This window comes from Notothenia rossii, assembly GCF_949606895.1.
Source record: "Notothenia rossii genome assembly, chromosome: 3".
Classification (NCBI taxonomy): Eukaryota; Metazoa; Chordata; class Actinopteri; order Perciformes; family Nototheniidae; genus Notothenia; species Notothenia rossii.
In genome coordinates, this window is record NC_136901.1 from 78,431,373 (window position 1) to 78,446,409 (window position 15,037).

At 41.4% G+C, this 15,037-nt stretch overlaps 2 protein-coding genes across 4 annotated transcripts; one reads left to right on the forward strand and one right to left on the reverse strand.

Moving 5' to 3' along the window:
* Positions 1-68: 68 nt before the first annotated feature.
* Positions 69-4,857, forward strand: ubxn1 (UBX domain protein 1). 2 transcript variants are annotated; one of them, XM_079667521.1, is made up of 10 exons: positions 69-135; positions 739-803; positions 1,539-1,592; positions 1,790-1,917; positions 2,422-2,509; positions 2,660-2,851; positions 3,292-3,343; positions 3,444-3,566; positions 3,713-3,896; positions 4,298-4,857. In XM_079667521.1, the coding sequence occupies exons 2-10, from the start codon at positions 745-747 to the stop codon at positions 4,336-4,338; spliced, it is 921 nt and encodes a 306-aa protein (XP_079523647.1). In that variant the 5' UTR covers positions 69-135; positions 739-744; the 3' UTR covers positions 4,339-4,857. The 2 variants fall into 2 exon arrangements, with proteins under 2 accessions (XP_079523647.1, XP_079523648.1); XM_079667522.1 differs by lacking the exon at positions 69-135 and adding an exon at positions 1,324-1,342.
* An 803-nt stretch (positions 4,858-5,660) lies between these two features.
* On the reverse strand, positions 5,661-14,617 carry LOC307030889 (pre-mRNA-processing factor 39). Of its 2 annotated transcripts, none has more exons than XM_079667520.1 (15): positions 14,489-14,617; positions 12,895-13,136; positions 12,346-12,471; positions 12,119-12,237; positions 11,801-11,968; positions 11,328-11,508; positions 11,138-11,242; positions 10,792-10,909; positions 10,235-10,389; positions 9,573-9,699; positions 8,876-9,147; positions 7,973-8,151; positions 7,811-7,885; positions 6,796-6,967; positions 5,661-6,309 (listed from the first exon to the last, which is right to left on the reverse strand). In XM_079667520.1, exons 1-15 carry the CDS (start codon positions 14,544-14,546, stop codon positions 6,241-6,243), a joined length of 2,166 nt encoding a protein of 721 aa, XP_079523646.1. In that variant the 5' UTR covers positions 14,547-14,617; the 3' UTR covers positions 5,661-6,240. The 2 variants fall into 2 exon arrangements, 1 of the variants encoding a protein (XP_079523646.1); XR_013805818.1 differs by lacking the exon at positions 5,661-6,309 and adding an exon at positions 7,544-7,634 and having other exon boundaries at positions 6,843-6,967.
* Between the last annotated feature and the right edge of the window lie 420 nt (positions 14,618-15,037).

Sequence of the window (15,037 nt, forward strand, 5' to 3'; positions counted from 1 at the left end):
CTGATTATTTAATCAATTGAAAAATGCTCAAATTGTCCGTTAAGAATGATCGCAACAAAAAAAAACGCTTTTCTCCTTCGGTGCTGTTTGACCTATGCGGGCTCCCCTACAGTTGAAGCGGTGTTGACTTGATGTGTGAGTAGCTAACTAACGTTGTCTCCATGAATATATTAGCTAATATTAACTCTGTACGATATACAATAACATATATGTGTGGCTTTACGTGTAAATACAAACACACATTAATAGTTAAAGTGACGGAGAGCTTATAAGAGTTCCTGGTCATTTCTAATCGAGCTAACAGGCGAGGCTTCTCAGCTAGCTTTCGCAATTCGAACGTTAGCCACATTAATGCTAATTTCAGCACTAACAACGATTTGCATTATAGTTAATAGGAAAAATAAGAAGTTATACTTATTATATTAAATACTTACAACTACAGATCACTGGTTAACATGTATTGTGTCAGGCTGCTGGCCGAATACATGTTAATATCTGTTTCCATAGTGCTATATTCTGACTAACGTACCATGGTAATGTTAATGTGAGTTAGCTCCTTTACACAAAAAGCCATAAGCTGTTGTGTTGACTTAAGATATCGATTCATGGTATCACAAAAGGGGCTTGGCTAAATATTGTGAATTACTTTATTATTCTTATTAGCAAATCGCAGTAGGGTAACAACAATATGTCCAATTGAAAGATGATGACTGTGTTTGTCTGTACAATGTGTTTCAGGTCAAAATGGCAGAGCTAACAACACTAGAGAGTCTGATGGAGATGGGCTTCGACAGAAACAGAGCGTGAGTGATACCAAACCCCAAAAATACATCCTGGCTAATTTAAATCTTAGATTTGAGACGACTTTCAAGGAAGTGAAAGTGAAACCGGCTACGTTTTATGCATTTGATTGGACTTTTAAAAAAAAAATTTTTTAATCTAATGTCTTAATTACTCCCTAAATGTTAAAATTACAGCCTTAAATATTAAGGACTACGGGAACTTGGGTAGATACCACCTTGTGTTGCTGTTAAAAATACATGACTGATTGAATGTTAGGAAAGAGTATCTGTTATATAAGAAACAATGGGTCAAATACAGGCAGGCTATTTGTAACTTAAGAACAAACAACACCAGATTCCCAATGGAAGATATGAAGGGCTGGATAGAAACCGGAGTGTCACAACCTTTGTATTGCCAATCGCTTGACATACAACTATAATATTTTCTTACAATGTAAGAAAGAAATCAAAATAAATGTTTAAAAAAAAGGCTCACCAAAGTATTATTTCAAACCGTCCATTCTTTTTTTTTTTTAAATAGGTGTTGTTAATGCAATCAGGTAAGCCAAATTGTATTTGAAAATAAGGGCGTTTTTCATTTAGTTCTTTATGTAAAATGTGTTGTATTGTAGGCGCGCCGTGTCCAATCTTTTGTTATTATCGTATGGCCACAATGTGCTACATACCATGGGATCCGTAGCTATTTATTTCAATAAAACTGTGACATTATAATAAACCTGTCTCTCCTGTTTTCAGGGAGAAGGCGGTAGCCAGCACAGGGAACCAGGGAATAGAACAAGCCATGGATTGGTGAGTGACACACACACGAAACATATCAGTGTTGAACTATACGCGTGGACACGGTCCTCTATCATCACCGAAGGTCGCACTCTCACGTCTCTCTCCTAAAACCCGCCTGTGCTACTCTTTCCCCGGCATACTATGGACTCTTTTCCTTAACAAAGTAAGTTTGCAGCCCTCATCTTTACTGTTTGTTTTCTCCTCAGGTTAATGGTACATGAGAACGACTCAGACATCGATGAGCCCTTCGTGCCGCCTGTAGGGAATGTGGTGGGGGGAGCAGCTGTCACCCAGTCCCCCACAGACGAGCCGTCAATAGCAGACCCCGCTGAAGGTAAGGAAGAAAGCAGACACTAACATTAAATCCATCTAGGCATTCACAAAATGACACCTTCAATTTGTAAATGTAAGGTTTATAGTGTCATTTTGTGAATCAGGTTGACGCATGGGTTAAAGGCAAAAACATTATAGTTAGCAATAAGTTATTTATATCAGGATATGATATTATCCATGCTGCTCATAGCCAACCCTGTTCAATAGCATGTTTTTCCATCTATAAGCAACATCTAAACTAACTAAGCCTGGCTGTCCCAGTTCATTTAAACTGAACTATATATGAGTTCAGTTAGGAGTCAGGAGGTTCAATGGTAGCTTCACTTGATTCTTTCCTCTGTCAGTGTTCAGTGGTGGAGGTTTTCTGCTTTGTGGTGTAAGGTGTGTAAGTTAGCAGCATTATACTTTTAGCTTTCAGTCATGGTTGACATTTAAACCCCACACAATACAACACATCCCTTTTTATCCTCGTTCACTTTCTCATGTCCATTTGTTTGGGCTGCAGGGACAGCAGGTGGAGACGGCAGCATCGATGTTGATGACCCTTCAAAAGTGCCGTTGTCAGAGGAGGAGAGACTCGAGCAAGTGAGAAGGTAAAAGTTCACACAGCTATTCTATATTTGATCACTTCAAATAGAATCGATGCTCATGAGTTTGGCAGCCTAAGAAAAATAGAAGGAATTTATTTTCTGTTTATTTAACCCTCATTATATAAAACATCTTTCGTCTGTTTTTTTATTTAGGCTAGAGGAGCTGATGCGGCTGAAGCAGGCGGAGAGACGAGAGCGAGAGCGGGCAGAGGAGCTGGAGCGGGAGAAGCAGCGGAGGAAAGACGGCCAAGAGCTGCAGCATATTCGCCAGAAGCTGCAGGATGATGATATGAAGAAACTCAGCGATCAGCGCATGAAGGAGAAGATGGAGGACAAAATGGCGAGGTAAGAGATTCATGACAACACAGTATTATTATTATTATATCTTTTTACACTCGGTAGTAGTAACAGCACTTTTCATTGACCACAATCTATGTTTTAACAGGAATTAAAATAATAATGTACTTTAACATCTCTAGAGGTGTCCACTCTCCCTGTTTTTCTTTCAATATAAATAGTTTCCGAAATACGGAAATGACTATTTGCAGTCTTATCTCTTCCTCAATATAATGTATGAGTGCAACAAAAAAAAAAGAACCAAATCAAAAACACTGAGCGAAGACCAGAAATGAGTGACGTGTTCAAATGCAGTCAGACAGAGATGCTTTTAGGTTAAATCAGCATCAAATTAGTCGATCTAACTCTACAACACTCCACCACTACGTTTGCAACTACTCTAAGTATACAATGCCTGTTACTGTGGGCGTGTCTTTTTTTCCCATCAGGCAAAGGGTTAAAGACAAGATTGCACGAGACAGAGAGGAGAGAGCACAGAAGGTAAGCCCAGCCATTGTTCACCTCCTTCCTTGTAACATTCATTTAGTTTAATTTGCTACTGATGTTGGAACCAGTAACAACTTATTTTCTATCCATTAAGTTTGGAGTTGTTTCCCCTGCGAGCACGGCGACATCGTCCCAACCTGCCCAGCCCACCCCCCCGTCCCCCACCAGTCACGGCCCTCCACCCACTAAGAAGGAGTATGACGAGTCCAGGATACAGGTACAGACACACACACCCACACACACTCCCTCACAACACTTCAGCAAGACAATAATTCAAAGTTGTGCAATGAGTTGTTAATATTTCTCAATTCCCGGTTTTCTTTCCTCCCCCCCCCCGTTCTTTTCGGCTTCTTCCCGCTGCAGATACGCCTGCTGGACGGCTCCACCCTCACGGCCGTGTTCAAATCCCAGGAGCCGCTGGCGGCCGTGCGCGTCTACGTGCAGGTGAACGGCAACACACCAGAGGGTCAGGACTTCACACTGCTGTCCCCGTACCCCCGCAACGAATACACCGAACTGGACATGGAGAAGCCCCTCAAGGAACTGGGTGAGCACCGGGCGTTTACTCTATGGCTCTACGAAATGTAAACTATTTGAATGGAACTTTTGAATGTCTGTTCTCATTTCTCTCTTTTCTATTTCTTTTATACAAATAGTACAATACTTATCATACTAGTTAGCTAAAGAGAATCAATAGATGTAGGGTTTAAACATTTTTTGAAGAATTTTAATGTTGATCTAGAATTCAATTCCAACACAATTAATAAAGCGATATACTATTCGTCACAGCCCTAAAAAAAAATTGGGATTTAATCTCAGTGTTTGTGACTCGTATGTAACAATAGTTTTTGTATTTTAGTGTCTGCATGGACCTTAAACTGTCCGCAGCTCCACACACTCCCAGGTTCTGACCTTTGTGTTCTGTGTCTCTCCTTTGTGTCTCTGTAGGTCTGGTGCCTTCAGCTGTGCTGGTTGTTATCAAAAAGTGAGATCAGGAGGGTCCGCTCTGTGAGCCTACCTCACCACTTCCACTGCAGAAACACAGGAGACACAGGAAGCAGATTGAACCGGGAACAGAGCCTCCACCTTTCAGTATCACTCAGCGAGCCAGCTAACTGACCTGAAGCAGAGAGGAAGCTGTGTGTAACTACTTTAAGAAGTGTAACTCACTGACTGCTGCCCTTTGCCATGCTGGGCGTATAGATTGTTTTGTGTGCTATGACTTATGGACTTTTAATTCAAGTGAAGATAGCTGGCTTCTGACGGATACTGATGCATTTATATGAAGTATACAGAATCTTTCAATTTTAACCTGATCCTTACAAAGCAAAGTACCACGGAGACCTACCCGATCGCTTCTGAAAGGGCCTTAAATTTGATCTCTTGATCTTCCTGATTTTGTCATGCTCTACTTTGCTAGTTTTTTTTTTTATATAAGTTAAAATGTATGGACGGGTATGTCTGCATTATCACCAAGAATCTACTTAAATAAAGCTGACTCTGAGAAATATGATGGTGGACTGGAATTTCTAAAAATCACTTATTCAACCTTTTTTTTTAAATAAGTCTGTCAAAGAATTACCGTGAAAAGACTCAAAACCGTGATTGATTGCATACACACCTGGATTTTGGGTCTGAAAGTGTTCCCCAAAATGCACTATTTTACACTTGTCTGCTAAAAACTACAATGCCCAGCTGTTGAAATTATATAGCCTTTTTACAAAATGAAACTAAATGTGATAGCCATAACTACAGATGTAATTCTTCAGTAGGATCAAATAGTTTGGGGGTTAATTGAAAGGAAATGAAAGAAACTACAGTGAGACAATTTAACATTGTTGAAGTCATTTCATGGGATTTGTTGACTGAAAAACAAATATCAGTATTCTTTTAACAGATGTATTTACCACATACAACATATTGTGCACACTTAACACGGTTTTAATGTTTTGCAGCCAAAATATTTATCATGTTTGACTTCTCCTAAAGATATAATGCGTGGTAGATGTTGGGGATTTTATTGAACTATTTAAAATTGGAACATGCTTAAAAATACTAGCGAGCATCTGCAGTACACTTGTTTAGGATATTAGACATCTAGTGAACTGGAACTCTGACACACAAAGGACACACCTGACAGAAATGTATGATCAAAGGGAACAGGGGAAGATCACAGCCTCTGTAACCCACCTGCTTTAAGATGATTAAACTGACACAACTTTATGATGATGACATTTTCCTAAAGTTCCTGCTGACATGAATTGGAGGCAATGCAGTGAACTCTTTCCCAACTATGAAGAAGACGCTGCTGTAGAAAAGAGCAGCACACAGGCCAAGAGATTTATTTTCACAATTAATGAGGTTGATTTATCTCCCTCAGTATGGAAGTACAAGCAAACAGACACGCGACACAAACATCACTGTTGTGACACACTATAAAACACCTTTATATACATTAGAAAAAACAACAAATAGCCTACTCTGGAATGGTACAAAATATTCGATCTCACATGACCTGTAAAGTTGGATGACTTTAAAACCAGAGCGATGGGGCTGGGTTTGCAAACAATTACAAAAATATTTCTGATTAAAATTGAGAGACACTGAGAGTGGGAGTGTCACCGTTTCCTTTCCTCATATCTGCACCCCTCCCTCAGAATCAACACTGAAATGACACAACATGCTAAAAGAGCTCATCTCCCGCCTCTCATTCAATTCATTCCAGGACAGTGAGGCGACTCACGGATGGGACGGAGAGGAAAGGATGATTTGTTTTTTATCATGTGGACCGGCAGGACTGCGTGGTTCAGTTTGTTGTTCAGCTGAGGACTCATCCTGGGTCAAAACGTTTCCTGTGTTTTTTGCTGGTGTCACAGTCACAGTTGTCCCCTTTAGCTGGGAGGATAATAGCCTTGGTTGTAGTTCCAGTTCTGGTATCCGTAGCTGCCGTACTGCGGTTGCTAAAAACAAATCAGAACAAACAGGAAGTAAGGTACACAGAACCAGGGTTGTTGTTGTAAACTAAAAAAGCAGTGAACATGACATGGCAAACTAAAGTGAACCGATATTGCCCGGCTAAAGATGTATATAAGAAAGAGAGAAGCATACAAAACTCATGTGACACTGAAGCACAGAAACTTGAAATTCAACAAGATTACTTTGAGGTTTTGACAAGAACATGATTTATGTTAATAGTGTATTATATATTGTATTAGATGCAAAGCAAAACGTTACCAATAACAACAAGCTCTTTCAAACGCCCAAACGTTTTATAGACCCCAATTTCTACTGCCTAATGTCTTCCAGAGTGTCGCTTCAATAGTTGATGTGAATAATCTTTGTGTAATGTGCTTGCATTCATCTGTACAATCTTTATTCCTAAATGCTTCTGTGTTCATGTTAATACTCCAGCCTGAACAGTGATGTGACTACACTCTCCACCCTACCTGGTACCAGCTGCTGTATCCCCCGTATCCGGCCTGAGCGCTGGCGTCAGCGCCCATCACAGGGGGCGGGGGGGTGGTGATGGGGACATGCGGCATGGTGGGCGGATCTTGTGCAGACACAGCAACAGCCGAGCCGTCTTCACTTTTCATCAGCTTCTCTGTTTCCTCATCTCTAAAAGTCACATTTGACAAATGATTTAAATGCATTGGTTGAGATAAAAAACATCAGAAGGACACAATATCAATAAAATGAAAACTGATTTTAGACTATTTGTGGATTTATATTTGAAAAACTTTAAGAAATAAATTGTCCTCAAATCAAATCAAGTTTTATTTATATAGCACATTTATAAACGATTTTTGGTCGAGCCAAAGTGCTTTACATATAATAAAAAGAGCCTACAGTAGAGACACTTTACAGCAAATACAACAGCACAGATTGTTCAGAATATCAGTATGAGAAAAACGACACCCTCTACCCTTAGACCAGTGTTTTTCAAACTTTTTCATACCAAGGACCACTTAACCAATAAAAAAACAAATATCAAAAAACACATCGTTTTTCTAGAACAGATTTGAAATCGCCTGAAAATTGTACAAACAAGTGGCAACATGTGTGATGAAGGTGTTGCGCTGGGCTATATCATGCAATTGAAAGTGAAACTTAACCTCGCTCCATTGCAGATATATTCCCGCGAGAGTGCGAAAAACTTACATTTATTTATTTATTTCAAATGTGAAATTTTACCAATATACTCACGGACCACTAGGGGGCGCTCACGGACCACCAGTGGTCCGCGGACCACACTTTGAGAAGCACTGCCTTAGACCCTTAGTCCCTAGACAAAAAGCTTTGTTGAAACTCAAAGAAACATAATTAGTTTCCCTTCAAAATAAAAGCATATTGAATGTAGAAAGCTCACTTCTTTTTCTATACATCTAGGAGCTGCAGAAAGTTACATAACAGAAAGTTGCTAACATCTAAATGACATAAAACAAATCAAACTGGATTTACCCATTCTCTGCTTCCCTCTTGGTTCCGCCCAGCTCCTTGAGCAGTTTCTGGTGCTCCTCGTAGACGGACAGCACGCTGCAGAGGAAGCAGAGACCATCAGGAACAACACTCAGGTCAGAGAGGAAGCTTTATACGTACAGGAGACCTATGTTGACCTCTGACCTCTCTATAGAGTTGCTGTAGTCCTCTGCAAACTGCAGGCCTCTCTGTGAGAAGAGGATCTTGGTGTGTGGGGCGAGGGGAGCGGCCAGGGCTCGCGTCACACACTCCTGCACCGCCTCGGCTGAGGGGTCGCCCGACACCTCCAGCTCCAGCAGGTTCAGGTGCAGCTTGTCGTTATCCTGAGGGAGACAGAGAGCATTAAACACCGGAGTTACTTTGTGTCTTGGGTTTTACCTTCTTGCTTTTTTTTTACTCCTGAAGGTACAAGTGTGCTTCTGATCATTAAGTTTTACATTTTCAACCATTACCTTTCAAAGTAGACATGGAATATAAGAAGTGAAATGGATAGGGACGCTACTAATGTATTCATTTTCATAAATCTACAAAACATTTGCTGAGACCTGGATATAATAATTGTATTCGACAGGAAGTCTATAAGAAAACCTGAATATTGATTCTACAATGGTAAAGGACAAAGACATCCAGCAACACTCATTTTTAAAGCAGAAATGAGATCATATTCAGCATGATTTCACACATTTTGCTTGAAAACAGTAGAAACAGTCAAATCAAAATACTACCACTACTTCAATGATAGGGAAAGGCATGTTCTACATCTTCAGAGACAATGTTCACGAATGTGATGACTCAGTCTGACTGCTAGAATATAATAAATCAGCAGGTTGGTACCATTAATAAAATAGGCCTACTGCAGTAGAAATGTGTGTATATTCCAAAACGTCAAATCAATACATTCCAGCCACCAATACGCAAATTGTTTTATGGAAGTAAATCAGGATCTCTGAAACAGTTCTTTAATCTGTGTGGAATCAACGGAGGAAGAAGAGAAGTGTGGACAGCCTGTGATGATCTGAATCGTGTGGGTGTAGCTAACTGTCTCACCGGACTGATCTCCAGCGCCTCCTGCAGAACTCCTCGGGCTCTGCCTGGGTTTCTGCCGAGCTTCAGCAGCAGGCGAGCCAGCTTGATGGAATAAAAAGCGTGTAACGTGGGCTTCTCTTTGGACTCCTCCACCGCCTCCCGCAGCAAGGCCTCTGATTGGTCCAGCTGACCCGCTCGCCTCTCCAGAGCCGCCCTGCGAAGACGGACCACCGCCAACCCCGGGAGCGATTTCTCCAGAGACTCCAGAACCCGGCGTGCCTCCGTGAGGTCGCCTGATAGAGAGAATTTGTTTTGGAGGATATATGAGAATATTTAATCTATTACTGACAATAAGCATCATGTATTTAAACTCTTCCAAATATCCTTAAAAAAAAAAGAAAACCACACACATCTGACAACATTTTCAATAACTATGAACATACTGAAAAGAGGGATGTAGAGTAAACAAAATGGTCATCAACTTATCTTATTGAACAACAAAGGCTTTAAAACTCCATAAAGTGCGGTCGTGACTGTCCAACATAAAAAACCCAATTTCACCATGTATGAGAAAATCTGTTCATCTGTAGGTGAAGTGAAAAAAGGATTTCAAAGACATTATAAAGTGGCTGTAAACTATATGAATCAGTAAACAATTAAGTCTTCACCAGAATGAGCTTTGCAAATGTTTTACGAGGAAATGTGAGTTTTGTCGTACCGTGCCTCTCCTCGAAGGTGGCCCACTGCAGGTGGATGTTGGGTTTGTTCGCCAGGTGGACCTCACAGGCTCGCCTCAGAACGGCCCGCGCCTCGTCCACACTCTGCGTCTCCAGGTACTGGTTGTACTGAACGACACACAAGGACGACGTCACACAGAGATCACATGTACAACCAAATGTCTCTTACTCATCTGTAGGCTCACAAGGAAACATGCACACGATGGCCGTTTCTCAATCTTGAGGAAAGTGGCTTCCAAGCCAATATTTCAAGGATGCTACGTCATCGAGTGCCGCCGAAGGACTGTTCCAATCTCCAGCATGCTTGGAATTCCACCGAAGCCACGTCCTTGGTTTGGGGGTAATTTCGAGGCTGCACATGGGTAGACTTCGTGTCCTTAAAATCCCCACAATGCTTTGCGCACGGAACAATTTCCCCAAATCTGTGGAGGAAAATGTAAGGCGGGGCCTCTGATATGACGCACACCTGCACACTTGCTAGCCTGTTCCACTCTTCGTTTTCTGAATGCCAGGAAGGATTCTTGCCTAGCTTCTGAAGCAAGTGACTCGGAAGACATGTGCTACCAAGCAAGCATCCTCGCGATTGAGAAACGGCCTGTGTTCTCTCGTTTAAGACGGTCACAAACACACTTTTACTCCTTACCCTGATCCAGAACTCCTCATACAGAGCGCAGGCAATCAGACATCGCTCGAAAAGGATGCGGACTTTGTAGTCGTCGCGGGAAACCGCAGTGTCCTGTGTTTCCTCCTGAGGCTTTGCCGTGACCTCTGACCCCTCTGTGTCCACCTGGTCTGGATCTAGGCAGAGACAATGGCGTCAAAACAGTAATATATTTCAAATATTAAAAACACACTTGACCACAATATTAAAAATAAATATTCTTCCACTTACCTGGATTGCTTTCTATTAATCCAGATTGTTTTGGTGTGAGTTGCAGAGTTTTCAAGTTAAAGCCCCAAAAAGAGATTTCTCTTTCTACAGATCATGACCCTGTTACCCAAGATAATATAAACAATATGACGCTACTTTGAGCATCGAAAGCCGGTTTCAATGTAGTTTCCTAATATCTGAGAGTAGTCAGACATCTCTAAAAACATTTCAGCTGAATAGGTAGCTCTACCAGTACAACTGTTTTTTGACTTGGTGTTTATCTGGGCCCTCTGAAGAAGGGCTGGGATTATATGACAGCATGTGGTCACCTTGTTGGGGGTCTTTGGTGTCCGGGTTCAGCTGAGCAATCTCCCAGTCCAGGTAGGTGTGCCAGGCTCTCAGCTGGACGCGGTCCAGGGGCTTCACGTGGAAGTAGGGGCGTTTGATCTGTGGGGCACAGAAAGAGCGAATGAGTAGGCTTCTTTTACCTCTTTTAGAAAAGCTAAACGTTTTTTCTACAATTACTAAAAAACTCATAACATTTAAATGACCAAGCCCCTGGATTGACCAGTTATCAAGCTTTTTGTTTCGTGAATGAATAAACAAAAAAGATGGTGAGGGAGAAACAGCAAAAGTCGAGTTTGAGAGAAGGGAAGGGAACAGAAAAAAACTCACAGCGTCTTCAAAGTTCCATCTCTTCCGGACTTCTCCCTCGTTGTCCTGGTAAACGTTGTCCCTGCGAATCAGCACCTGCTCCCTGATCTTCTGCATCAATTCCTCCTAAAGAGAGCAGAAATTATATTTAATTAATCTATTTTGCGATCCCTAAAGAATACATGTTTCAATCGGTAGATGTGTTACTCACTGAGTCTGTGCCCTCGGGGGTTGCGGGCTCTTCCTCCCCGGGCGGCCTCTCCTCCTCTTCCTCCTGAGCCTGCTCCGCTCGCTCTGCTTTCTGAGTCTGACGACAGAACGCCCTCAGCTCCTCGTACTCCTCCGGGGAGAGGACGTCTTTGGGCTCATGGCCGTTCAAATGTTCCTTTAACCTGAAAGTGGGCAGGAGAGGAGGACGGAGCGAGACACAAAATGAGATTAATAGGAGAAGAAAAAGAGTGAACAAGTGTTCAAGTAAAATGGGAATATTCGATCAAGATTACAAAATATTATTACAATAGGAAACAAACAATGCTTTTGTGATTTTCTTAGAAGCAGTTTTAAAACACACATTAATGTCCTGTGAGAGTGTGTGTGTGTGTGTGTGTGTGTGTGTGTGTGTGTGTGTGTGTGTGTGTGTGTGTGTGTGTGTGTGTGTGTGTGTGTGTGTGTGTGTGGTCATACTTGTCGTAGTGGGTGTTGTAGAGCTGGGTGGGGGCTCTGAGGACTCGGTCCAGGACGGCTGCTGCGTTCTTCATGTTGCCCTGCTCCTTCTCCCACTCCACATACAGATCCCAGAGCCGGTCTGAGTGGAAGTCCAGACCTGCCGCTGAAACCCCCTCCTCGAATACACTGGGGGTTGAGAACGGACAATGAATAAGGTATGAAAACAGCTCTCACAAACAGACCCTTTATTCTGATATTTTATCTTTAATTTCTATTCAAACTGAATAAAAAACAAAACAAAAATCCAGGTAAAAACAAAGTCTTGAAGGAGAGTACCTGCGAATCCGATCGGGGGACTCGGGCAGGTTCATGTCCAGAGTCCCCAACAGCAGATTGATGTAATGGATCCACAGATCTACACTGAGAGGGATGACTTGGAGACCCTGAATACACACCTGACACAACAAACCACAACATCAGTTTTTAAGAACCAGTGGAAAAAAGCACATATTGACATAGTTGGGGAAGAAAAACAAGGCACATTATATTCTTTCCCGTTTTACCTCCTCTGCTTTGTTGTTGTATCCTGCGCGGCGCTCCAGGTCAGCGTACTTCTTCCAGTAGCCGTAGCAGAGCGGGTAGCGAGCGAGGAAAGCCTCCAGCGCCCTGCGAGACGCTGTCATGTGACTCTGAGCAGAGGAGAGGAAGAATGTTTAAATGTCAAGCGAGGCTACAGCAAGCCTCCAGAGATCGAGTGTTTTGTGACGTCATGGGGAAAAATACCAAAACATTATGTATATACTGAATACAATAAATAAATAATAGAAAACTATAACAAAAAATCTGAAACAGACCAATATACAAAATTAAAACAACCTAACTAAATAACAAAACGTAAAAAATCTTATAAAAACAAAAGAAGAAAATAATAAATAAATAGAGTTAGAAAGAAAAAGAGAGCGGGAATCAAAAAAATTGCCTTTCAGGGCATTTACAATTCTTATTCTCATTCACTTAATTATTTCCGAGAGAAACATTTAGATTTTCCTACATCGTTCATTGTCACTACACTGGTTCCCCCTTCTCTCTCTGGTAAAGCCCCAAACACACACCTCTTGCTCGCAGTACTGCAGCAGTTCGGTCCAGCTGGTGAAATCCTGGGGATTGTCGTGTGCGACCTTCCACAGCCGCTCAAAGTCTGCAGGTATTTCTCCCTCCTCGTCCTCTGTAGCCGGGGGCATGCAGAAGGTGGCCGGGTCGGGGCCAACGGAGACCTGAGGGGCCTCGGGGGGGCTGCCGTTCTCTTCGGACATCTCGGTCGGAGGCAAGGCAGGAACCTCAGAGGCCTCCATAGCTGAAGAGGAAGTCAATCAAAAAGTCAGACAATCTACATTTAAATAATGAAAGGGCATAATACAGGGACGCTCCTTTTGAAAGCTACTTCTTTTCCCCATCGTTGTTTACATCGGAAAAGTTGTAACGTATTCTTACTGTAAAAAAAGAGCAGGCCTGCCCTGACTTTAGCCTTTTTGGCGATTATCCTTTTATTTAAAAAAAAAAAGGTCATTCAAATTGATCTGAGGTAACATTTTCATCACAGGCCATGGACTGGCCAAACAACAATGTCTTTTTTTCAAAACAACAACTTCAGACAACCCAAAGCTATTTTTAATCAGTAAATAAAAGACTGAGGAGTTGTTTGCTGTGATGTTGCACTCTGAAATCTTGCTTCACTTCTACACGTTTATCTCATTGTGGTCATTTTCTTGAGATGCTGTGGCACAGAAACATAGGATGTTGAAGAAACGTATCTAAAAAGAATACTACTAATAGAAAAATGCAATAGACCTCCATAGGGAAAAAGGCATTGACCAAATTAATGGAATAAGATGTTATTAATGAACCTTTCTCTGCTTCCTGTACACGTTTGTGGAAAATGGCCAAAACAACAACAGTGAGTGAAACCCCACATGCTTTAAAAATTATAATAAAAAAACCAGAGGTACAACAAACTTTAAGTAGAAGATTCAGGGTTTGTATTACAGCAAGATCTCTCACGATAAACAAGCAAGGCTAGTGGAAACTGTTTAAAATAACAATGAAGACCAACTCAAGACTGTCATCGAAAAAAACATAACGAAAACACCACGATAATAAAAGAATAAAATGTCATACGTATGTTTTTATGTGACTGTACTTGTTCCCTATTCACCAGACAAACCAGTTATGCTGCTAAAGTACAACACGTACCTTTGGACAAACACACCCAAGAGAACAAAACATTGAAATGCTATTATTAGGCTTTTATTCCTGAATCGCCTCCTGGTTACACCTGCAGAGCTATGTTTCATTCATTAAAACCAGTTTACGGGTTGGAGCTCCACTGCAGCGATGAATACACTACATTCAGGATGTTTTGTAGATAATTCAACTAATAATAAGTTAGAAGAAGCTCAACACTTAGTCAAACCCAGGGGGGAAACATTTAGTGAGTTAAAGTCAGTGAACACAACACTGTGCTGCTGTTTGGGGCTGTGTGTACTTGAAATCCCGTTAGCTTAGCCTAGCTCCTCATGCTTGTTTATCCTTAAAGCAGATCCAACCGGAGCCTTAACTTGAAATTCTTGCAGGTGAAAGGAAAGCCCAGTTATATTTATCAAATAACGTAAGTGTGCAAAGTATGTTTATTAAGGTTATTGAAAATACCTGAGGACTCTTCCAGCTCCCCGTTGCCGCTCAACTCGTCACAGCCTTCTGCCGCCATGATGGGAAACAACGTCTCGCTGACGTCATTAACATGCGACAAGACACCGATGAACACTTTTAATTCAAACAGCAAAACATTAAACAGCGAACATTAAATCATTAAACTGTGATATTTATCCTCATCTATGCTGAACAGACAATTCATGATTCAACATAATCAATGTACACAGGCAATATTAATAGGACAGACAAAAATGAATCATAAGTGGTTAAGACATGATTCCATCGGTCAGATCATTTTATAGTAATAAGAGATATTTTGCGGTTTCTTCAGGGATTTAACAGTGTAAAGTGTTATTATAGTAGCACGTTATTATTTGGCCTTATGAATAAATAATTTATCTATAATTAGTAAAACATTGACCATTCTGTGGCGATGCAAATGTCCGCCTGAGACAGCAAAATTTGTGTAATGTTCAATAAGAATAGTTTTTTCTACTTAACCATTTCATAAACTGTTGCCGGAACTTGATAAGAGAGCATGAATTA